The sequence below is a fragment of the Stenella coeruleoalba genome (genome assembly GCF_951394435.1).
Source record: "Stenella coeruleoalba genome assembly, chromosome: 12".
In the NCBI taxonomy this organism is placed as follows: Eukaryota; Metazoa; Chordata; class Mammalia; order Artiodactyla; family Delphinidae; genus Stenella; species Stenella coeruleoalba.
This window is the reverse complement of record NC_137158.1, coordinates 18,168,486-18,193,364: the sequence shown is the minus strand read 5'-3', so window position 1 is coordinate 18,193,364 and position 24,879 is coordinate 18,168,486. Positions and strand designations below refer to the sequence as shown.

The window sequence follows — 24,879 nt, the reverse complement described above, 5'->3', positions numbered from 1 at the left end:
ACCTAGGCATTATGTGAGCCTGTTTGAAAGTAAGGTTATATAGTTTTTCTAAAATTTTTTTTCCCAGTTTTTAATTTTGAAAATCTTTAAGTTACTAAAAAGGCGAAAGAAAAATACCATGAACATCTGTATACCCATTATCCAGATCTATTGTTCACCTCTTACCACATTTGCTTTTTCTTGCAGGCTTTGTCTTGCATGCTCTGTTCCCTCATCCTACAAACATTCTACACACACACTTTTTTTTTTAACCTGATCCACTTGGAACTAAGCTGTAGACATGACATTTTCCCCCCAAGGTTAATATGAATCTCCTAAGCATAAGGGAGATACAACCCTTATCCTATACAACCACAATACCATTATCACATTGAAAGACAGTTAACATTAATTCATATTATGTAGTGCTGTAGTCTATGCCCATATTTCCCTAATTGTCCAAACATGTTTTTATAGCCTTTTCTGTTTTAACATTAAGGGAAAAAAAAAAAATCTAATGTCGTATCAGGGTTGACATTGTCTTTGCTTATTAATGTCTTTTTAGTCTCTTAAGTAGAACAGCACCGCCACACCTTTCTGTTTTGTTTTGTTTTGTTTTCAGAAGTTGAGGCCAGTGGTATTGTAGACTACCCCACATTCTGGATTCATCTGATTAGATCCAGATTAAATGACCTAAATTTTAACAGTTTCTTTAGATAAAAATTTGAAGTGTAACCAAAAAAGAATGGCAGCACAGCATGGCTTTCAGAAATAGTTGGTGTGTCTATAGCCATAAGACAAACTGGTGCAGTTTCTATCAGTGTTTTCACAGTCAATCAGCCTTATACAGGCAACTTTGAAAAGTACAAATGAGGTATTTGACATGTTTGATAAATAACGTGACGAATAGTCGTTTTAGATAACACACGAGATATTAAAAAAGAAAGCTAATATACCTAAATTGATTGATGAAGTATAGGTCTATAGGTCTTTCTCATTTGCTGCATCTCCTGATTCCTATTTTAGGACCTTTCTAAAGTTTAAATTCTGTGATTTTGCATCCTCTGTGTTATATGAATTACCCGTAGTACTTAGAAGGAGGCATAGGTGGATTGATGGCAGGATGAATAAATGGATAGACAGTCGTGGAGCTAGTGATTTTCCAAATACCTAAAAGATTTATGGAAAAAGCAGATATTTGGTTTGTTTTAAAGGATGTTATTGATAGCACATGTGTTAAGAGTCTTAGCATTTCAGAGCTGGAAGAGACCTTAATAATGAATTAATTTACACCCCTTCCTTTAAAGTTGAGGAAACAAGCTCAGAAAACTTTGAAGTGATTTCAGGTCGTAGCAGCCAGAGGTAGAATTTATTTTCTTGATTCCTGTTCGGTATTCTTCCTGCTATACTACTCCCTTCTGTGGCCAAAGCCAAAAATGATTGAAAGGTTAAATTTAACTGGGGGCCAAAGTAACCTATTCTGGGAGAAATTCTGAGTATGAAGCTAATTTCATCAAGGACAGTTATATGAAGGCTTAACGTTTGTTTGTGTTGGTCCTTAAAGTTAGAAGTCATTCTGTGAAAATATTTTTTTATCAAAGATAATTGTTGGCTACTTTAATCGTCTTCTTTATTAGATTTGTTTCCAATTGACTTTTGGGAGCATCCCAGTATTAAATATACTCTCTTATATAAAAATTTGCTACTCTTAAAAATATTTAAAACATTGTGGGGGAGAAAAGTTTGAATGTTCTTCCAAATTGTATTTTAGCAATAACAACAAAAAAGGCACGTATCTTGTCAGGGTGATTTACTTTTTTTTTTTTTAATTAATTAATATAATTTATTTATTTTTGGCTGCGTTGGGTCTTCATTGCTGCATGCAGGCTTTCTCTAGTTGCGGTGAGCGGGGGCTACTCTTCCTTGAAGTGCGCTGGCTTCTCACTGCGATGGCTTCTCGTTGCGGAGCACGGGTTCTAGGCGCCTGGGCTTCAGTAGTTGTGGCTCGCGGGCTCTAGAGCGCAGGCTCAGTAGTTGTGGCGCACGGGCTTAGTTGCTCCGCGGCATGTGGGATCTTCCCAGACCAGGGATTGAACTCGTGTCCCCTGCATTGGCAGGCGGATTCTTAACCAGCGCGCCACCAGGGAAGCCCAGGGTGATTTACTTTTAAAGAAAACAACACTTACTGAATTTATGAGATATGTTTTATAATGTATTTATTTTGCCACTTCATTTAGATTGTACTGCATTTTAAATATGTGGAAATAAACACATGAACCTAAGCAAAAGTTTTTTTTTTTTTTTTACTCTGTACTTGAAATGACTGATTTTCTAATGAGCCAGGATACCAGATGTAGCAGGGAGACAGGTATTGAGGTATTGAGCTTGCCTAAGAGAACAAATGGTATATGCATTTCATAACAACTTATGCTTTAGGTGATAAGCTAATTGAAAATAGCTCTCAATTCACAGATATTTTGCAGAAGGGAAAAACCCTCAAACAGGCCACAGTAGGCTTCAGCAAAGCCTCTGCTACCTGGCCAGTCTGCTGGCTTAGATGAGTGGCAGAAAGGTTATAATGCTTCTCCCACACAGACTAGGACTAATCCCCCTTTGCATAGGTGCAGAGACAGATGAGAAAGGGAAAGGGGAGGGATCTAGAGTTTATTAATTTTGTCTTGCTCTCTTATCTTTATGGGGAAAAAAATGTTCTGAGTCACTTTTTAAATCAGATACCAAATAACTATCTTCCTCAGGTTTATTGCTTAATTGGTGTGTAATTAAAATGAATAAAACTGTTGTTTTAAAATTTTCCATTTCAGTTTTTCACTTCAACTGATTTCTTTCTTCAGTTAGCTTGAATTATTAAGACTTTAGTACAGTGACTATAATTTAAATGTTACTAAATCTGGATAAATGGACGCTTTTAGCTCTATTTGGTTCATCAAATGTAATACATATATGTTTACGTATATGTGTTTAAATATGAAAAAATTTTTACCTTTTAGGATTACTAAAGTCTGGTAAGACCAATTCTGTGGAATCTCTTCCAGAACTGTTGACATCAGACTCTGAAGGAAGCTATGCAGGAGTGGGTAGTCCTAGAGATTTACAGTCTCCTGATTTCACAACAGGATTTCATTCAGATAAGATTGAGGTTTGTCTTCGTTTATTAATGCACTATTTTCTTCATATTTTAATCTATAGACAGTTTAGTTTTTCATTATTTTTACTCTAACTTTAAAACATTCTTCTGGCTGGTTTATAAGAAAATACAATTAATGACATAATATATGTAGTGTTAGTTTTCTCAAATTTGCCTAATATTTCTAGTTTTAAAGATTTTAATTGCAGTTTTGAGCCCTTTATGATGTTGTATTTCTGCAATAAAAGTAATGTTGATGTAAAGTATAGCAATACTATATAGGCATATTGAAATATATATTCATAGCTAAATTACTTAAAATATATTTTGTGAAATGTCAGTTAACACCAGCTAAAAATTGTCAAAGGAAAGTGATTTTGAAAGTAAGCCTAATACCAAAATCTGTTTAGTGTCTTTCTGCCACGGTGTGAACTGGAGCAATGCAATCTGGAATGGAGTTCTTCTCCTAGTCTAGCATAATTGACGCTAAGCTGCTGAATTCCTAGGCTGGTCAGCTCTAGGGGAGGCCATGTTTCAGACATCTGTTAACATTTAATTCCATAGTTGTTAATCTACAGGGAAGGAGAATGTCAAACTTACCAGATAGAGTAATTTTTTTCTAACCTCTATACATCCACAAAATATATTAGAACATCTAGAAATTTGTGAGACAATAGAAAATTTACCCTTTATTAAGAGTCTTCTAGGCCTCAAGGATTGATATAAAACAAATTTTTATCATAAAAATTTTTTTATGTAAGGTAGAAGTTTGGGGGAAATTCATATTACACTTAGGTTGGCCTGGAAGACAGTTGAGGTTTAAAAGAAGGTTGAAGGCATACTGAATTTTTGGCAATAGTAGAGAATCTATCCTGGCAGTGGAAATACCATTTCAATAACTTCCTTGACCTATTGTAATAGCAATAGTTTTAGGGTCCCTTTTGAAGTGTCAGTATTATTTGGCTTTAATTTTATTCAGAGTCCTTTAATTATATTCAGAGTAAATTGTATGAAATTTATACCAGACTTTCATTTTGTTTCATTTTAAAGTCATGGATGTTAATTTTAAAGTTACTGCTTCATATCTTATTTGAACAACTTATATTTATTAACATTTGTTTAATACTCAGGTAAATAAGAACTTGATATGCAAACTTATGTCCCTAAAAATTATTCCCAAAGCTTTTAATAATTGGGTTATAGCCACTGATATGGTTTGAGAATTGATCAAGATACTAAACTGTAGAAGCACTGAATTGAAAATACTAGATAATTATTCTTGTAAGGTTTTACTCTTTAATATAGTTTAACCAGTATTTACCGAGTACCAACTATGTGTTAGCTACTGTGCTAGGGGTACCTGCTATTACTCACGCTTCAATTTTTTTTTTTTTTTTTTTTTAACCTCCAGGGGAAAATTAAATCCTATGTTAATGGTACACCTCCTACACATTTTAGGGAAGATTTAAAACCATGGGAAAAATCACCAGTACTTAAAATATCTGCTCCACAGCCCATTCCCAGTAACAGAATTGATATTACAAGCTCTTCCAGTTGGGTTTCTGGCTCTTTCAGGTAGGATTTTTATTTTGTTCTGTACTTGTTAGTCTGAGAAATATCATTTATTTTTGGTCAAGTGAAACTTTTTAGTGAAGCACATTTAAAAAAATTTCTGATATACAGAAAATTACCTAAATGCATACAAATAAGCAGCTAAAGTGCATACAAATTACTAACCGGCTAAAATAGGCTTTTTTTCCCAGACAGAATTTAGTTGCCTTTGCAGTGTCATCAGGGAATACTTAGTAAAATACTCTATAACACACACACACACACACACACAGTGACTTGATATCAGCTTCTTTTTCTTTTTTAATGGATAGTGTATATTAGTAAAAACTCCCACTCAGGACGACCATTTTGCCATTTGTAGGCTTACTTTATCTTTTTTTTTTGCACATTAAAGTGTATTTAAGATCTCACAAAATGTGTTGTTACAGTTAATTTTCAGAGGCTATTCATTTAATGTTATGCTGTAGTTTTAACTTAACCTATATTCTATCCATATTTTTTTTTTACTTATAAAAGTCAGTTTTTAAAACTGAAGGAATAAGTATAAATAACATACAGTATTCTTTCAAAGAGCTAATTGAGCTCATGCTTCATCTTTATTACCTAGTATGGTTTATAATAGGCTAAGACTGTTAATTGACTTACCAATTATATTGCCATCTGGGCCATTTGTGTAATTATTTTGAAATGTGCTGTATTTTGCACAGTTGGAATAAAGATGATGTCCCGGTTTATGCTGCTTCATGGTCTAAAGATAGTTCAGAAAGTAGACACCTTTTTTCCTAAGTAAACATATTTGTGGGAACACCTGGAAGCATCTTCTAATCACTAATGTTAGACTATTTTATTAAACATGTATCTCTTAACATTATGACTTCTGATGCATTTTATTATTATGTATGTATATATAAAAGTAGCTTTCATTCAAAATATCCTTTTTGAAGTTGGCCGCAGCTGACAAAATAGACCTAAATTATCCTCTCATTAATGATGTTATATATAATTTACAGTTTCAGTAATGTTTGGGTGTTGGACTTCATGGATAAATGAATGGGTTGTAAAGTAACTTTTATATGTCTTTTAGTCCTGTAAGCCCTCCTGTCGTGGATCTCAGAACCATCATGCAAATAGAAGAAAGCAGACAAAGATGTGGAGCTACACCAAAGACAAATTTGGGGTTGGTTACAAAATCGTAAGAAAAGGAAAGACCATGTTGTGTTATAGTTCTGCCCTAAACAACTGGAAAGACCTACTGGACCTTTCCTATTATTTTTCTGCATTTGATGTTAAAGTTAGTTGTAAGCTCTTTTCTAGGTAATTTAGCCTCCATAACATTATTTCTTAAATATATGCTGAAGACTGAGTTGGGTTGATAGGTCTAGCTCTTGTGGAATACAGTATTACATGCCGGAAATTTGCCTCTAAAATGATCTATTTCTGCTACAAGTGTGATGCAAGTGTATTAGGAGGGCCCCCATGTAGCTATTACTTGATCTTTGATAGTATAAACTAATTATATATATTGCCACTGTTGAAACTTGTGGTCATTTTGATCTAGTAATAGTAAAATCCCATCAAATAAACACAGAGCAATATAATTACCAGTAACCTGTGTTGAGCAGAAATTAATGTTAATTGGTTTAATTTATAGCAAAATTATTTCTTATGGAATTAAACTTTCTCAGAAGCGGTGAAACTGATTGGTTTAATTTAACAATTTCTAGAAAAATGATTTCTCATGGAGTTAAACTGTCTCAGAAGCAACGAAAAATGATTGCAATGACTACCAAAGATAATAATTCAGGAATGAATAGCATGGAAACAGCATTAAGTGCTCCTTCAAAAACCCCCAAACCAGCGAATGCATGGTATGCTCTAATTTTTATTAAAATAAGCTTTGTACATTAGCTTTTAAGGTACTTCTTGGCTTTGGGTGGGGTTTTTTTTTTTCCTTCCTGTCTTTTCAAATATTTCATTCCCCTCTTTGCTTTCAAGTTAAAAATTGGACCTTGGGAAATACTTTATTTTCTTGTTTGTTTTGAGAAGTACATCATGATTTTTGAATTTTTTTCATATGTGTAGATAAAATTTCTTCTTGGTATTTTAATTAATGTTTATTGCTAAGGCAGTTTAAGGGAATATTCTTATTTTTTCATTTTTTATAAAAAATAATGTATATCATAGAGAAGTTTGATAAAAGCAAACAGTTTTAGCACCCTAATTTCTTTGTATATTCCCTGTATGCATCATGAATATCTTAAAATTTTTATAATCATAGCTTGTCATTGTCACTTTTAAGCAGGGCTGTTTACTTAACATTGTGTTATATAACTTTTCTCAATTAGAATTTACCCATAATGCAACATTAATAGGAATAATCTCCAAAGAGGTCAGATAGCAATTTTGACATATGAAAAATAGGTTGTACTTCTGCTCCCCTCCCATCCTCCCTTTTTTTGGTAACTAATATCATAATAATTGGAAACCAATTTTAGAAGAAAAACACATGGATAGTATGATGGGCAGGAAAGATCAGTAGAACCCTGTTGTTCTCACAAGCATTGAAGAGGGTATTAGAGACTACTCTTGGTTTGGGGGAATTCCTTCATTACTCTAATGCCACTTTTTTCTATTTGTAAGAGGGAATATTTTTCCCATTAAAATGTAAATTGTTTTGAAGAGAGTGGCAACTCATTTTATTTTGATTGCCACCAATAGGACTAAATATCAGACCTACTAGTAAATCTAAAACATGATCACAGAAAAAGAAAACAAGAGGTGAGAACACCCAAGTGAAAAAGAAAAGAGAGTAAAACTTGAGGGATTGGGTTTAGTAGAATTTTTTTTTAATTAATTTATTTATCTTTGGCTGTTTTGGGTCTTCGTTTCTGTGCGAGGGCTTCCTCCAGTTGCAGCGAGCAGGGGCCACTCTTCATCGCGGTGCGCAGGCCTCTCACTGTCGCGGCCTCTCCCGTTGCGGAGCACAGGCTCCAGACGCGCAGGCTCAGTAGTTGTGGCTCACGGGCTTAGTTGCTCAGCAGCATGTGGGATCTTCCTGGACCAGGGCTCTAACCCGTGTCCCCTGCATTGGCAGGCAGAGTCTTAACCACAGCGCCACCAGGGAAGCCCAAGTAGAATGTTTTAATTCATTGGTATTTGTTGTGTGCCTTCTACATGCAAGGCACTGTTCTAGTTTCTGATGATAAGGCAATATATACAAAACTGATTTAATCACTGCCTCTGTAGGGTTTATGGAGTAGCTGTTATAATATATTTTTTTAATATAAATCTATTTTATTTATTTACTTTAAAAAATTTTTTGGCTGTGTTGGGTCCTCATCGCTGCGCCCGGGCTTTCTCTAGTTGTGGTGAGCAGGGGCTACTCTTTGTTGCGGTGTGTGGGCTTCTCATTGCAGTGGCTTCTCTTGTTGCGGAGCTCGGGCTCTAGGTGCATGGGCTTCAGTAGTTGTGGCGTGCGGGCTCAGTAGTTGTGCCTCTTGGGCTCTAGAGCGCAGGCTCAGTAGTTGTGGTGCACGGGCTTAGTTGTTCCGCGGCATGTGGGATCCTCCCGGACCAGGGCTCGAACCCGTGTCCCCTGCCTTGGCAGGCAGATTCTTAACCACTGCGCCACCAGGGAAGTCCCCTGTTACAATACTGAGTTATGTTTTCCCTAAACAAAAGTATGGAAAAGACAAAAAAAAAAGTTCTTTGACTAGCTCTCAAGATACTAAATATATCTCAATTTGAGAGAATTAGCTAAGCACATGAGGAAGCTTTGGGCTTATTAGTAAATACAGTTTTAGCCCTGACATCAACCAGTTTCCTTATTTAAAAACAAAAAGTAAATGAACAAAAGAAGGAACAAAACAATGATCACTCAAGTTAGGAAATCCAACTACTGGACAAATACTCTTGGTTTAGCATCTATTTCAAACATAGGAGTTCTTTCCAGCCCCAATAAAATAATTTTTTAAATCAAAACACATAGTTTAAAAAATTTAATAGTATGGTAATACTTCAAGGCTTCTTATCATGAAAGATAGCAGTTGCCTGGCCTGCCCCAAACTTTCTTTTTTATGACTGGTTAATTAAGATTCACAACAGAGTCATATTGTGAAGATGATTTTATTTCCTTTTTTTACACTATTCTATTTTTTCCCTAGACTAATTCAGTCAGTTTTCCTGTACTGCCTATGTACTCATCACTAATTTTCCCCCCAAAACTCTCTAAAACATACCTCTCTCTCTCCATTATGATGAAACATACCAGGTAATTTATTACTTTTGTTTTTTATTGAAGGCATCTCTCTCTCTCTTTTTTTTTTTTTTTTTTTTGCGGTATGCGGGCCTCTCACTGTTGTGGCCTCTCCTGTTGCGGAGCACAGGCTCCGGACGCGCAGGCTCAGCGGCCATGGCTCATGGGCCCAGCCTCTCCGCGGCATGTGCGATCCTCCCGGACCGGGGCACGAACCCGTGTCCCTTGCATCGGCAGGCGGACTCTCAACCACTGCGCCACCAGGGAAGCCCTGGAGGCATCTTCATTAGAACTCTTGACTTCTCTGGTCTGAACTAGGCCTTTTCCAGGCCTGCTTAGTATCTGTGATCTTGAGACTTCTCTTAACTGTCATCCTGGGAATTTCTTTTTCTTCCCTCCGGTGTTTGATCCCCAGTTTCCTAAATCCTGTTTTTCTATTTCTTGGTTTACTCTTTGTTTTGATGTAGCACAATCTACATCAAAACCAGTGGTTTTCTGAGAAAAGATGTATAGGACATACATTTTTGGAGCTCTTATATCTTTGAAAATGTTTCTATTCTCACCATTCTTGACTGATAGATTGGAACAGAATTCTGAGTTGGAAATCATTTGTAGAGCTCCTTTTTCTTATTGCTGTTGTGAAGTCTAATGCCATTCCAATTCCTTACTGTTGCTATGTTTACCAGTTTCCTCCCTCTCCCCCTCCTCCCTTCTTCTTTTCTTTTTTTTTTTTTTAATTAATTTGGCTGCATTGTGTCTTAGTTGCAGCATGCAGGCTCCTCCTTGAGGCGCGTGGGCTCTCTAGCTGTGGCACAGGCTCCAGAGCACATGGGCTCAGTTGCCCCGGGGCATGTGGAAATCTTAGTTACCCAACCAGGGATCCAACCTGCGTCCCCTGCATTGGAAGGAGGACTCTTAAACCATTGGACCACCAAGGAAGTCCCCCCCGCTTCCCTTTTTCTTTATCTCTAGCATTCTAAAATTTCAGAGTGATGTGCCTTGACGTGGGTTCTCTTTTTATAGATTATGCTGGGTACTTGATGGGCTCTTTTAATTGGGAAGAGCATGTCTTTAAGTTCTAGGAACATCTTGTACTCTATTTGATACTTTCTTCTGTACTGTTTTCTCTAGAAATCACATTAGTTGGATATGGCTCTTCCTGGATTTCCCTAATTTTCTTACTTTTGCTCTTCTAATGTTCATATAATTATTTTCCTATTCTAAATACTTTCTGGAACATTTCCCAGACTTTATCTTACAACCCTTCTACTGAATGTTTTAATTTAACTATTAAAATCTTTAATTGCCAAGAGCTTTCTTATTTGCCGATAGTGCCCTTTTATTAGTATCCTGTTCAATATTCAACTGTTAAAGATACCTGTACTCTATAAACTTTTTCACTCTTTTATATCCAACAGAAATATATGTACGTGTGCACCAGGCAACACGTATCAGAATGTTTGTATCATCCTTATTTGTAAAAGCCAAAAACTGTAAACAACCTAAACGTCTATAGCAGTAAATGGATAAATTATAGTTTATTAGTATAGTAGAGTACTACACAATGATGAAAATGAATTATGACTAAATATAACTGTGTGAATGAATCTCATCAATGTAATATTGAGCAAAAGAAGCCAATCAGAAAAAAAGACCCTATATGACTCCATTTATAAAAGTTAAAAAATAGTCATTGATTTACATTGATGTGTATTCACTCTTTTTTCATGTATGTTTTAGTTACGTTTTGTTTTATTTGGTGGATTGTTTTAAGTTCTGGTTGGAATCTGTGTGCCTGTGTGGGACAGGTTGACTGATGGGTGCGACTGTAGGGTGACCCAGCGGTACCCTTAGAGGACCCCCGCACCATTGTCCCCTTGTTTTTTCTCCTTGGTCTGTCAGTTTCTCTAAGGAGAAGCCTTTTAATTTTTGTATTTGGTTGCCAGCCTTCTGGAAGCTGATCAGGGTGAGGCAGTTCGGCCTGGGACTGAGGTTCTCACAATTTGGTCTAGATTCTCACGTATCTCATCATTTAGTATATAGATTTTAAACACAGCAGTTTAGTCCTACCTGCCTCTGTATACTGGTGATTTTCAATCAAATCCTCCTGCTACCAAGGTGAAGGAAGTACAGTCATCTGATCACGTGGAGATGGGGAGGGCATCTGGCATTCTCTGCCACTCCGCAAGTAAACCTTGAGCCAGTATTCCTGTTTTCATCTGCATGACTACTTCAGGATTTGATACTTAAGATGTCTCCAACGTAGGAGACTTTTCAGGGTTCCGAGCTTCACACTCTACCCCCACTCCACTTGATGACAGGTTTTCTTTATTTCTACTATATCAAGGTTCATTCTGGCCCTGTTCTGTCCTCCAATAGAGTATTATTACTTTTAGTCTGCCATTGTCTTAATGCCTTATTCTTTTGCCTGTGTGGGTTTATGCCTTTCTGATTATTCTCTAGTTCACTTAACATGGGATTTTAGAGGAAAGGATTAATCATTTATCTGAAACTTCAGACTTTGATTTTCAGGTTTAGGAAAAAATTTTCCCTAGTCATTATTAGCAATATGAACTCAGACTCCTACGTTGAAGAGACTGTCTAAATTTCAAAAGAAATATATTATGGCATATTAAGGAGAATTCTAGGAATGTGGGAGGAAGAATGCCATAAAATTTGGCCAAAAATATAATCAGGGTATTTTTCTTTGAAAAGTAATTTGGTGACTGAATTATAAGTGATGTTTATTATATATTTAGTTGATGAAAATGCGACTGGAAAATCTAAATACAAATGAATAATGGATCTTATGTATTTTACGGAACCAAAGAAATTTATCTAATTGACCAATTATAGGTAATTTATTCTGAATTTTTATGAAAGTGAGAGAGATCTGAATTGTCATAAAATCAATCATTTATACCTTTTATGACTTTATGAGACCAAATTTTTGGTATCTGAAGGATCTTTTAAAGTTCATTTCTGCTAAATTCTTCTGAATTTATGTACTGCTTAAGTTATTAAATAAATAGTGGGCTGAGTTAGAAGAATATATGTATGTAAGATATATATGTCAATAAATGTACATAATTATACATATATAAGTATATATGTATATAATATATGCATATAAATTAATGACAGGGATCAGAAAACATGTGTTAGAAGTTTTTTTAAAAAAATATTTCTATTTATTTATTTATTTGGCTGTGCCAGGTCTTAGTTGTGGCTCGCGGGCTGCTTAGTTGTGGCATGCGAACTCTTAGTTGTGGGCATGCATGCATGTGGGATCTAGTTCCCTGACCAGGGATTGAACCCGGGCTCCCTGCATTGGCAGCATGGAGTCTTAACCACTGCACCACCAGGGAAGTCCCTTGTTATAACTTTTAAGAACATATTTATGTAAAATGGTTGATGTTTGGTATTCTTGAATTATGATGTATATTTAGTATAAATGGAAATAGTCATTTTTAGGTTGTTGAATTTTCTTTCTTGAATTCTTAGAAGGCTGCAGGTTTAGTATATCACTTCATTTTTAATCCATTACGCATAGGTTGTAAATACGTGTGGTATATGCTTAAAGAAATAAAATAGTAATAGATTTGTTTTCCTGAGACTATCTCTTGTAAATATTGGTTTATAGAAAATTGGTAGAATTTAAACTTTGCCCAGCTTTGAAAAAAGTAGAAAATTAATCTGAAATTAGCATTTTAATCTGATTTACAGATTGTATTTATGGAATATATTCATTACTGTAGTGATTTATCTTTTTTTAAATACTTCTCAAAGGGACATCTTCATCATCCTGATGAATCATCTAATGCGATTTTATTTATTTATTAGAAGGTGTTTTTATACTGTGTTTATCTTAGTAATGAGGTTAATGTGCCGCAGTTCATTAGCAAATCACACATTAGCCCTCTAAGTCTGCTCCTGGTCGTGGTAAGGAATTTTACTTAGTTTGTTCACACAATAACTGGTTTTTGCATTACAATGAAGTTCTAACCAGTTGACTTTTAAATCTAATGTGAAAACGCCAAGTGTACATGGGAGTTGGTCACTTTTCATTATCCTTTATTTTACTTGGAGAAATAATACATTTCTCACCAGTCATCTTGAGTGGAAGAATGCACAATCTTTGTGGCCTGGCTTGATGTATGAATGTAAATTCTCCAAATTCCATTTAGAGCTAACCTATAAATTATAAACTAATTTCAATTATTTAACTTTTTAGAGCTAGAAATTTTATTCATTAAAGCAAAAATTTCATGGCTGCTTTAGTTGAGGAACAAAATCTTGATTAATTTTTTATGTGGCTACAGATGCTGCTTCATTAAGTTTCTCTGGCTGCTAAAATGGAAAAGAGCCAGAACCTTTGAGTTAGGAAAGTAAAATCGTTGGAAATCAGACACTGTTTCAAAGTATGGCATGATCAGTGGAAAGAATAACAGAACTCATTTAAAGAAGTCTGCATAAGACATTTTATAGGTAGCCACTATGCACGGTTAATGAACATGTGAGTTTAAGATATCTTGTAAGCATTGTTACCTATATTTATTCTTAAGGAGATGTTATCCTAAGTAGCCATTAAAGAAATAAAAATTTTTAGTGTGTATATTATTTACCACATCTAGAAGTTCCCAAATTACCACGAAGATGAATCTGACACCGTGTGGTTCTTACACAGATCATTGTGAAGCTTCTGTATTTAGAGACATGAATTACTTACAAAAGACATTCAGCAGATTTTTTTGGCAGAGTATTCGCCAGCAGTGTTCCCTAATGACTGATGAGACACTGTACATTCCACCACAGATACGTTGTTTGCCAGTAGAAACCTTCAGGTATGTGTGTTTTCGGCAGGAGCAGAAAGGAGTTGGTAAGGAAACGGAGAGTGGTTCTTTGTATTTAATTTTTCAGTGTTCTGCATATGTATGTGCTTTGGAGAAAATTTTGTGGTAAAGTCAGGTAAGCTCCTTTTGAAGAAATATCTTTTATGTGAATACTTTAGTAGGTCATGTTGCTGATAAATCTGTAAAGAAAATTTCCTTTCTATGATTTAAGATTTTACATAGGGTAAATGATTTTTAAATGTGGACACAGTAGTCGAGTATAGTGATCTTAATATAGTGATCTCCTGGGTTCTGGAGTGAGCCTTGCCTGAGCTTGACATTGTGAGTCTGTTAACCTGGTAGCAGTGTGAATTCAGATAAGTTATTAGAAGGCCTTGCTAATTTTTTATGGGGAACCCCAAATAGTTTATGAATTTAACCTGGGTTTGGATTTTATGGTTTCTTCAAAGTATGAATTTAACTTTTTGGGAAATTAACTGGTTAGCATTGTGTTCACTTTGTTTTCTGAGTAAATAAAATGGAAGAAGTATTAGAATAGGAAATTGCTTATGTTGTTACTCATAATTTTGACTTATTAAGGATTTCTGAAAATGATGCTAAGGTTACAGTGTAGTTCTAGTATACAAAATCATAGCTAAAGGTTACATTTCTGAATCAGTTTTTCTAAGTTAGACTTTAGGAAGGAAAGACATTATGCCTATGAACTGACTATATTTCTTCATGTCAGAATTTCTGTGTTCTCATTGTCTTCTTTTTCTCTTAAAATAAGTTAGTTTTGTTAAATGCTGTGAAAATTGTGGACAGTAACAGACTTGACATAGCATTTCTATGTATCAGGTACTGTTTAAGTATTTTACCATAGGTTAACATTTGATCCTCACAACAACCATTATAAGGAAGGAGATGGTATCAGTATCTCCATGTTACTGATGAGGAAACTGAAGCTCAGAGGTTAGTATCTCCCCAAGGTCAAAGCTGGTATGTGACAGAGCCAAGATTTGAACCTACAACAGTAGCAGCCGCAGAGCCTGTGTGCCTGACCCTGACTACTACCCTGCAAATCCTTTTTACATTTTGGATTGCAGTAAAACATTGTTGAATAAAAAGATTCTAATACCATAGGAATCTGAGCATGAAATCTTTGGAAGCTAAATTAATCTGTAAAGGTGATTTTTAATTTGTATACTGTTTTCTGGTAGATATTCTAAAGTGCATTCCACTCAACTAATTCTCAAAGCACTACACCTATACTGGGTGTGATTAGTTTTGTGTATTTTTGATTATTTAGATCAACTTAATTTTTATTTCCTCTATGTTCTCCATGTAAAATTAGATTTAAATTTTAAATTACTTTTTATTGAAACATAATGTATACACTTCGGAGTGCAGTTATCATAAGTGTGTAGGTTGTTGTATTTTCACAAACTGAACACGTCTTGTGCAACCAGCACTCAAATCAAGAAGTAACACTACCAGCAAGTCCCCTCCCCCAGTCCACTATCCTGACTTCTACTTCCATAGAGTAATCTCCCCTTTTTAATACACACACACACACACACACACACACACACACACACACACACAGAATCATTATTGTTTCTAGCTTCTTTTGCTCAACATTATATTTATGAAATTCATATTTTGATGAGTACTAATATTCCATTGTGTAAATATACTTATTTTACTCATTCAGTTCTTGCTGGCATTTTAGTAGCTTTGTTGTTCTACTGTTGTTAGGGTTAGTGCTGCTGTAGATATTCTAGTTCACGTCTTTGTTGAACATATTTGCATTTTTGTTGCTTATATAACTAGGAATAAAATTACCGGGTTGTAGGATATGCATATATTCATTTCTAGTAGATACCACTAAACACTCTCACTAGTGGTATGTGAGTTGACCTTTTTCCACTTCCTTTCCATAAAAAATTGTTTTATTCAGAAGGAGTGCAGATTTCATTGTGTATTCTGTTTTTTTGAAATAACTTTACCGAGGTATAATTTACATAAAGTAAAATGCAGTAATTTCAAGTGTATAGTGGGAGTTTTGACAAATGTACCACCTGTGTAATCACCACTCCAATTAAGAAAAATATTTCCACCATCCCACTATCTTTTCTCAACCAACCCTCACCCTCTACCCATGCCCCCGGCTACCATTGATGAAATTTCTATCACTGTAGCTTAGTTTTTGCCTGTTCTGGAACTTCTTATAAATGGCATCTAAGTACAGTATGCTCTCTTTTGTGTCTGGCTTCCTTCATTCAACATAAAGGAGCTTTATCCATGTTGTTCCATGTATCAGTAAATTTCTTCCTTTCTTATTGTTGAGAAATACTGAGTTTATTTTTATGAAAAAAGTTATTTATGTACAAATCTTATATTATTTCTCTTGAGTAAATGCTTAGGATTGGAATTGCTGGTTTGTATGTTAAGTGAATGTTTGACTTCCTAGGAAAAGTACCAAACAGTTTTCCAAAATGGTCATGCCATTGGACATTCCTACTAGTAGCATGTAAGAGTTCCCATTATTCCACATCCTTTCCAACACTTTGTATATTTAATCTTTTTAATTTTAGGTCTTCTAGTAGGTGTGGTTTATTTTGTCTTTCTCAGGGGCTTATTGGCTATTTTCATATCTCTGAAATGTCTTTTCAGATCTTTTGCCTTTTATTGGGGCTATTTTGTTAATCTAGAATTCTGAGAGTCTGTATTCTGAAAATAAGGATGTTTTTGGATAAGTTTTGTGGATATTATCTCCCAGTCTGTATTTTGGTTTTTCATTTCTTAGTAACATTGTCTTTGTAGGAGCAGAAGTTTTTAATTTTGGTAAAACCCATTGCATCCATTTTTTTGTTTGTTTTCATTGAAAGTTAGGGCTTTTTATGTCTTTGACTAAGGTTACAAAATTTTTTTGTTTTGATTTAGATGTTTCCTAAGTTTAGCTTTTGTGATTTTTCTTTTTATACGTGGGTAAGGTAGAGATCAAGGTTTTTGTCTCATACAGATATCTAGTTGTTCCAGCACAATTTGTTGAAAAGATTGTTCTTGCTCCATTTTATTACTTGGCACTTTTGCTGAAAGTCAGTTGACCATGATGTGTGTGGGGGTCTAATTCTGGACTCTACTCAGTTCCGTTTGACCTATATGTATGTGCTTCTGATGATAGCTTTTATAAGTGTTGAAATCAGATAGTATAATTTCTCTGATTTTGTTTTTTTCAAAATTATTTTTTCTATTTTTAGTTTTGACCATGTTTAAATAAATCTTAGATTTGGCTTGTCAAAAAAAAAATGCCTACTGGGATTTTGTTGGGTGTTGCTTTGACTCTGTAGATAAATTGAAGAGTATTGACAGGTTACCAATATTGGGTCATTGAGTCCCCTAAGAATGAACATGGTATCCTTTAGATTCTCTTTAAAATCTCTCAGCAGTCTTTTATAGTTTTAAATATATGTATCATGTCCATCCATGTTTTGTTAATTGTATCCCTAATTATTTAATTTTTTTGATGTGTCCATTGACTGGATCATAGAACTTTTCTCCTTTATCCTGTTAATGTGATGAATTATGTTAATTATTTTTTTTTTGAGTGTTAGAACGCTGTTAGAACAACCTTGCATTAAATAAAGCCCACTTGGTCATTGTTTATATTACATTTTTAGTAAATTGATGAGCATTACCATTATCCCAGAAAATTTCCTTCAAAACAATTCTTTTTTATCTTTGCCCCCCTCTCACCCCAGTGTCAACCATTGTTGTGGTTTTTCTTTTTTGACTATAGTTGAGTTTGCTTGTTCTAGAAGTTTATGTAATTAGAATGAAACATAATATACTTTTGTGTCTGGCTTCTTTCACTCAGCATGTTTTTCAGATTTATTTGGATTGTGTATACCAATAGTTTATTCCTTTTTATTACTCAGTAGTATTCCAAGGTATGAATATACTTGTGTTTACTCCTGTTGATTGATGGACACCTGGACTCTTTCCAGTTTTTGGCTCTTAAGAATAAAGGTGCTCTGACCATTCTTGTCTAGTCCTTTTTGTAGACATGTATTTTAACTTCTCTTGGGTAAACACTAGGGAGTAGAATTACTGGATTTTACAGAAAATGCATGTTTACTTTTTTATAAAAACTGCCAGATCTTTCCACAGCATTTGTATCATTTTATCCTCCCAGCAAAATTTTTGAGACTGTTGGCTGTTTCACATCCTTGCCAACATTTGGTATTGTCAATTAATTTTACCTGTTTGGGTGGGCGTGTAGTGGTTTCTCCTTGCGGTTTTGTGTTTCCCTCATGAGTAATGAGCACACTTTTTCACGTGCTTATTGACCAATTAACATCTCTTCCTCTGTGAAGTGTCTATTCAGATCCTTTCTGCATGCCTTTTGAAATTGCCTTGTCTTCTGTATTTGTCTTTTTTTTAGTTCTAGGATTTCCTGTTTTTTTTTTTTTTTTTGGCTGCGTTCGGTCTTCATCTAGTTGTGGCGAGCAGGGCCTACTCTTCGTTGTGGTGCGTGGGCTTCGCATTGCGGTGGCTTCTGTTGTTGTGGAGCACGGCCTCTAGGTGCGTGGGCTTCAGTAGTTGCAGCACACCTTCCCTGGAGCATGCGGGCTTCAGTGTTGTGGTGAGCGGGCTCAGAGTTGTGGCTCACGGGCTCCAGAGCACAGGCTCAGTAGTTGTGGTGCACGGGCTTAGTTGCTCCGAGGCACGTGGGATCTGCCCAGACCAGGGCTTGAACCCATGTCCCCTGTGTTGGTAGGTGGATTCCTAACCACTGCACCACCAGGGAAGTCCTTAGGATTTCTTTTTAGAGTCTGGGTAGAAGTCCTTTGCCAGATGTATGTTTTACAAATATTTTCTGTTTTCTTAACGATATCTTCTGATGAACAGAAGTTTTTAATTATGTCTAATTTATCATTTCTTGATTTGACGGTTATTGCTGTTTATGTCCTAAGAACCCTTTGCTTACCACTGAGTTATGAAGATAGTCTTCTGTTTTCTTCCAGGATATTTAGCTTTTATGTTTGTTAGTTCTATAATTCATCTTGAAATAATTTTGGGGTATGGTGTGAAGTAAAGGTCAAGGTTTTTTTTCCTTCTATAAACCATTTGTTTATTATAGAAAACATTCTTCCCACCGGGTTGCTTTGGCAGTTCTGTTATTGAAAGTAAAATGACTGTCTACATGAGGGTCTAGTACTGGGTTCTCTAATCTGTTCCATTGATCAGTTAATCCTTAATACCCTACTGTCTTGATTACTGTACCTTGTTTTATCTTCTTCCAGTTTTGTATCTCTTTTTTACAACAATGTTGGCTAATCTAGGTTTTTGTTTTGTTAATTTCTACAATAAAAAGCTGGTGGGATTAATAAAATTTTTTAAAGAGGTATAGGTCTATACAGATTTTCTTATTATTCTGACCATATTTTTTGTTGTTACCTGAGGCATAGTTATAATAGCTGTTTTTACTTCACCATCTGGGTTATCACCAGTGTTGGTCTCCATTGTTTGTTTTTTCTTATCACACAGTTTTGATTAGTCTACAATTGACAGCAAGAATCCAACATCACATTGAAAACTGTAATTATATCATTGTAAAATTTTTGGTATATATTCTCTCCATATCCCCTTGTCACTTCCAGCAAAAATGAGTGTTTTTTACATGATCTTTATTGTTTTTTCACAGGGCATCTTCTCTACATTCAGTTTCATCCAAGTCATTCCGGGATTTCTTACTAGAAGAAAAAAAATCTATTACTGGCCAAAGCTCAGGAGACAATGTCAAAAAAGTTTGTTTTAAAGGAATTGAAAGTTCCCAGGCTGCAAAAGTTGTAAGGTAATAATCATTTTCCTACCTTAAAATGTGCTGTGGTGGTTCTATATCCTTAAATAATCTTTAAAGGTAGATTTTTTATACATTCTTTTACATTCAAAATTAACGTATTTTTTTTAAGATAGATAATTTTGGTATAATTGGCTTGCAGTAAATTGTATATATTTAAAGTATACAGTTTGACGAAGTCTGTCATACGCATACCTTCGTGCAATCATCATCACCAGCTATTGAAGTCAGTGCATAGATCCATCATTCTCAGAAGTTTCTTCATGCCCCTCTGTAGTCCTTCTCTGTCCTGTCTCCTTGCAGCTACTAACCTGTTTCTGTTATTATAGACTAACACTGATATTCTGTAGTTTTATATCAATAGAATCATTTAGCATGTGCTTTTATAAAAATCTTTTACTTAGCATACATTTTGAGATTCATCCAAGTTGTTATGTGTATCAGTAGTTCATTCCATTTTATTGCTGAATAGTATATTTCTTTGTTTGGCTATGAACCCACCTGTTTATTTGCATCTGTTGAGTGACTTGGGCATTTCCAGCTTTTTCTCTCGCTATTTTTGATACTAATTTTAAAATACATTGGACTTCAACAAAGATGTTTCATATTATAAATGCCTAAATGAACCATGAAAATCTAAACACAGTTTCACCATGATCCGTAAATTCTCTTAATTATTATTCAAAAAGGAACCAAACATTCTTGGGGCATCAGATAGTTTTTTCTTCCAACATTGGCGTATGTTTCAAGTTGGTTAACTAAATGGAGGGTTTTTTTCCCTATTTCTGCTAATATGACATCTCCCAAATAATATACTCCCTAGAGTGTTTCAGGGAGTGTTTGTTTAATTACAAAATGATTAAAAATGTTAGTTGTGACCAGATTAATAATTTTGTTTTTCATAATAATTTTTCACTGTCAAACCTCTTTTTTTCCTCCCTAAACGCTTTTTAAAAATCAAATCTCATGTCCAATTATTTTATCAAACAGGTAATATAAACTTCTCTGATTGAAGTGAGGAGAGGGGTCTGGGAATCAAACTAATTTAACCTCACCTTACCTACCTGTCCTGTAAGCAGCTCCTGAGGAACTGTCAGAATCTTCCAAGAACCTTGGACTGCTGGTTTAGATGAACTGTTTAAACATAGTTTTATTCTATGTACATTTACAGACAAAGTTCTTGAGCCACATACTTACAGTCAGAAAATCAGAGAGAGATTACAAAGGACCTGAAGAAGTCATCTGGTCTATCTTCCTAACTTTTCAAATACTTTTGAGCAGTGTAATGCTTTTTAGCAGTGTAATGCTATTTTAAAATAAAAATCTTAAATGGAACCCTAACATACAAAACAGATAGATAAACCTTTTTACATAATGTTTACTTAGGATATTAAGGCTCTTTTGATAGGCTCATAAATACAAATCGGATGCAATGTAAGACGCTGTCTTAATGTTGACAAATATTTATTAGCTGCTCTGTATCAGACATCACACTAGGTACTAGAGTTACAGTGGTGAACTGTAACATAGCCCCTGCTCATGTAGAACTTAGTCCAAAAGAGAAGAGCAACCTTATTACAGAAATGATTAATTACAAGAGTACAAGGCATTATGAAGAGCAAGTTTATCAGCCTCAATGTTCAATCTGTTTCTAATTTTGTCTAGTATTTATTTCAATTAGGATTTTCTTAATAAGTCATTATAAATGAGAACAAATCAGCTCCTTGGCATTCCATGTCCAAACTACATTCGAGTGCTCCTTGTATACATACACACACTTATCCATATATATTTTATATATATTTACTTCATTAAATATAGCATTACATATGTATACACATCTCATGAGGTTTTTCTATTCAAAATTTTAATTAGAAAAATATTTTAATTGGTTATTTATCATCCTCTGTAATGACCCTACATCTATTATATTAAAAAAAATGAATAGTCTTCTGATAGAAGAAAAAATGTTAAGTTATATGATAAGTTATATGATGTGTTGTCCTGTAGACCATGCTTTTAAATAGAAAGACATAACTTCTTTATTTTTTCTACTTCAAGACACACAAATCTGCCTCTATTTGTATTCATCTTATCTTCCTTTCTTGTTTTACAGTAGAAGAGTTATCCTTCCCATCTAAGGCTAGGATTTATACCTGTACCTTGTATCTTAACCCCTTTCCACTTCTGAAGGCTTCAACTATTTAAGTAGATTTTTTCCCGTCTGGTTTTGAACATGCACAGGTCTCTCACACGTGGAATGGGTGGGGTAATCGATCCCCCACTTATCCCCCACACGTTTTCTAGCAATTGTCCTATTGTTACCAATTTCCTGTTTCCTTCACAGCCAGATTTCTCAAAAGAGCTGTCAGCATCCGCTCACTTCTCAATCACCCGCTCACTTCTCAATCCATTCTGGCTTCCAATCCCATTACTAAACTGAAACAGTTCAGGCTAATAAGTTCAGCAGTGACCTCCATATTGCCAACACCATGGACTTTTTACATGACTCGTAGTACTTGAAGTTCACTTATAGGTCGTCTTGTCATTTCACTTATATTCTTTCTATGCTAATATTCCTGAGCTTCTATGTTATCAGCTATACCCTAAAGACTCAAAGTTAAACTGCCTGTCCACCTCTGTTACCTGAGCTTCACACTTAATTCTCCATCTGCCTTCTTGATGTCGCCATCCTATTTGGATGTTCAGAAATACCTTCAACTTTATGTCCGAAACCAAACTTAATGTTTTCCTCATAGCCTTATCATAAAACCAAAATCGAACAAAAACACAGACAAAACATAAAACCAGCCTATTCTTGATTTCTCTTCCTCAGTAAATGTCATTTGCAAGTCTTTGACATGTCCATCTTCTTCAGCAATTTCCATTCTTTCAACAGGACATGACAGTTTTATCTCTTAAGTATTTCTCAGATCGATGTATTAACCTCATCTCCACTGCCATCACCCTCAGACTACTGTGATCTTTCACCTGGGCCATCTGAGTAAGCCTCCTAACTGGCCTTGCCATAGCCTTTCTTCCTTCTCTACAATAATATTGAGCTAGTGTGTGTGGTGTTTTTTTTTTCTTTAATGCAAATCTTAACCTCGTAGGATAAAAGCTAGCGTCTTATATGGCCTTCAAGGCCCACATAGTCTAGCCCCTGCCAGCCTCTTTAGCTTTATCTTTTAAATAAGATCTCTGTATTTTAGCCACCTTGGCCTCCTCTTAGTTTCTCAAATACCAGTTACTTCTTCCCACTTACTTACCCTTTGAATAGTCGACTCTCCTCCAATCTCTGTTCAGTCATATTTGAAGAAGTCTGACTTCTCTTATTCTCTTACTGGGTCAGTTTCCTGTTATATGTCTTCGTAGCGCTTCTCACTCATCACACTTAGCACAGTTAGAGTAGTCCCTCCTTATCTGCGGTTTTCCTTTCCGTGGTTCTGGTTACCCGTTGTCAACTGTAGTCTGAAAATATTAAATGGAAAATTCCAGAAATAAACAATTTTTAAGTTTTAAATTGTACGCTGTCTTGAGTAGTGTGATGAAATCTCTCGCCGTCCTGCTCCATCTTACCTGGGACGTGAATCATGCCTTTGTGCAGCATATCCTGCCCGTTAGTCACTTAGTAGCCATCTGCGTTATCAGATCGATTGTCAGGGTATCACAGTGCTTGTTCAGGTAACCTGTACTTTACTTAATAATGGCCCCAAAGCACAAGAGTAGTGATGTTGACAATTCGGATACGCCAAAGAGAAGCCATAAAGTGCTTCCTTTAAGTGAAAAAATTGAAAGTTCTCCACCTAATAAGGAGAGGAAAAAAACTGTATCCTTAGGTTGCTAAGATCTATGATACAAGTGAATCTTCTATCCATGACATTATGAAGGAGGAAAAAGAAATTCATGCCAGTTTTACTATCATACCTCAGAATGCAGAAGTTACGGCCACAGTGCGTAAGTTCCTAGTTAAGATGGAAAAGGCATATTTGTACAAGATATTTTGAAAGAGCGAGAGACCACATTCATATAACTTTTATTACAATATGTTATAATTGTTCTATTATTGTTGTAACTTTCTTACTGTGCCTAATTTATAAATGAAACTTTATCATAGGTATGTATGTATAGGAAAAACATGGTATGTATAGGGTTCAGTACTATCCGCAGTTTCAGGCATCCACTAGACTTGGAATGTATTCCTGTGGATAAGGGCGGAATTACTGTAAACTTACTATTGGTGTGATTCTTTGTTTAATGTTTTCAAATACAAGTATTTTAATGTCTCTATTTTTAGCTGTATGTTCAGTGAGAGCGAGGAAGATTGATCTTTGCTCATCACCGATTAGAATGTTTCCTAGCATGTGCTCAGTGAGCATCTGGTGAATGAGAAGAATAAATGAAACAAAATTTTAGCTGTTTCAAGTACCGTTTACTTCTAATGTAATGAGTTATGTTGTATGCCTTAGATGTATAAATGTTAAGGTATGAATGTTACGATTGTTTTTGTAATATTTTTACATTTTAAATATTGAATGTATTTTTTAAAATTTATTTTCTTTGGATATTTTTATTTGTCGTGGAACTTTAAAAATTTTAAGGATATGTGGTTTCATAGTTGATCGCTAGGGTGTGCTATAACATCAGGCTCTTAATTGTGAAAACTGGTATGTGCTGTTAGACTGCTTTGCAAATTTTAGTTAAAGGAGTGTGTGATAGTATCATGCTCTCTGATATATCATGCTCTCCATAGCTTGGGTGTTTGGCAAGTGGAAGTTAATGTTTTAAATAGCTGTTTGTTATCATCTGATCACTGAGAAAGAAAACAGCTTGGGTTTCATTTTTAATTTCATCATAGAAAATATGTTATCATAGGAGAGCTTTTTTTAAAGGAAATAATAAAACGTAACAGATAAAGTAAAATATTAACTCAGCAAATTATGGGACACTAGATATACGTACAGTATTCTACTGGCCTCTTGGGTATATATAAAAGTATAATACACAGGCGCATCCTTAAATATGTTTGAAATCAAGTTGGCAAGTCTATGCACACACGGAATTTAACTGACAGAGCAAGAATAAAATTGCAGTATAATATAACAGTGTTAGAGAAGTCCCAAAGCAATATATGACTAAGTGCTGTATGAGTGGTTCAGAGAAGGAAAAATGACAGTGGGCTAGAGTTGTCTGGAAAAACTTCATTGAGGAGGAAAGGCTTGAGTATTAC

General features: G+C 35.0%; 1 protein-coding gene across 1 annotated transcript in view; it reads left to right on the top strand.

The window, feature by feature from the left end:
- Window positions 1-24,879, top strand: part of IBTK (inhibitor of Bruton tyrosine kinase) — an 88,640-nt gene that overhangs the window by 49,764 nt on the left and 13,997 nt on the right. The window contains exons 21-25 of the mRNA XM_079939201.1: window positions 2,988-3,136; window positions 4,536-4,699; window positions 5,781-5,873; window positions 6,421-6,564; window positions 19,494-19,643. Of these exons, the coding sequence (XP_079795327.1) occupies window positions 2,988-3,136; window positions 4,536-4,699; window positions 5,781-5,873; window positions 6,421-6,564; window positions 19,494-19,643 (700 nt within the window). The remainder of the gene's footprint in view (window positions 1-2,987; window positions 3,137-4,535; window positions 4,700-5,780; window positions 5,874-6,420; window positions 6,565-19,493; window positions 19,644-24,879) is intronic.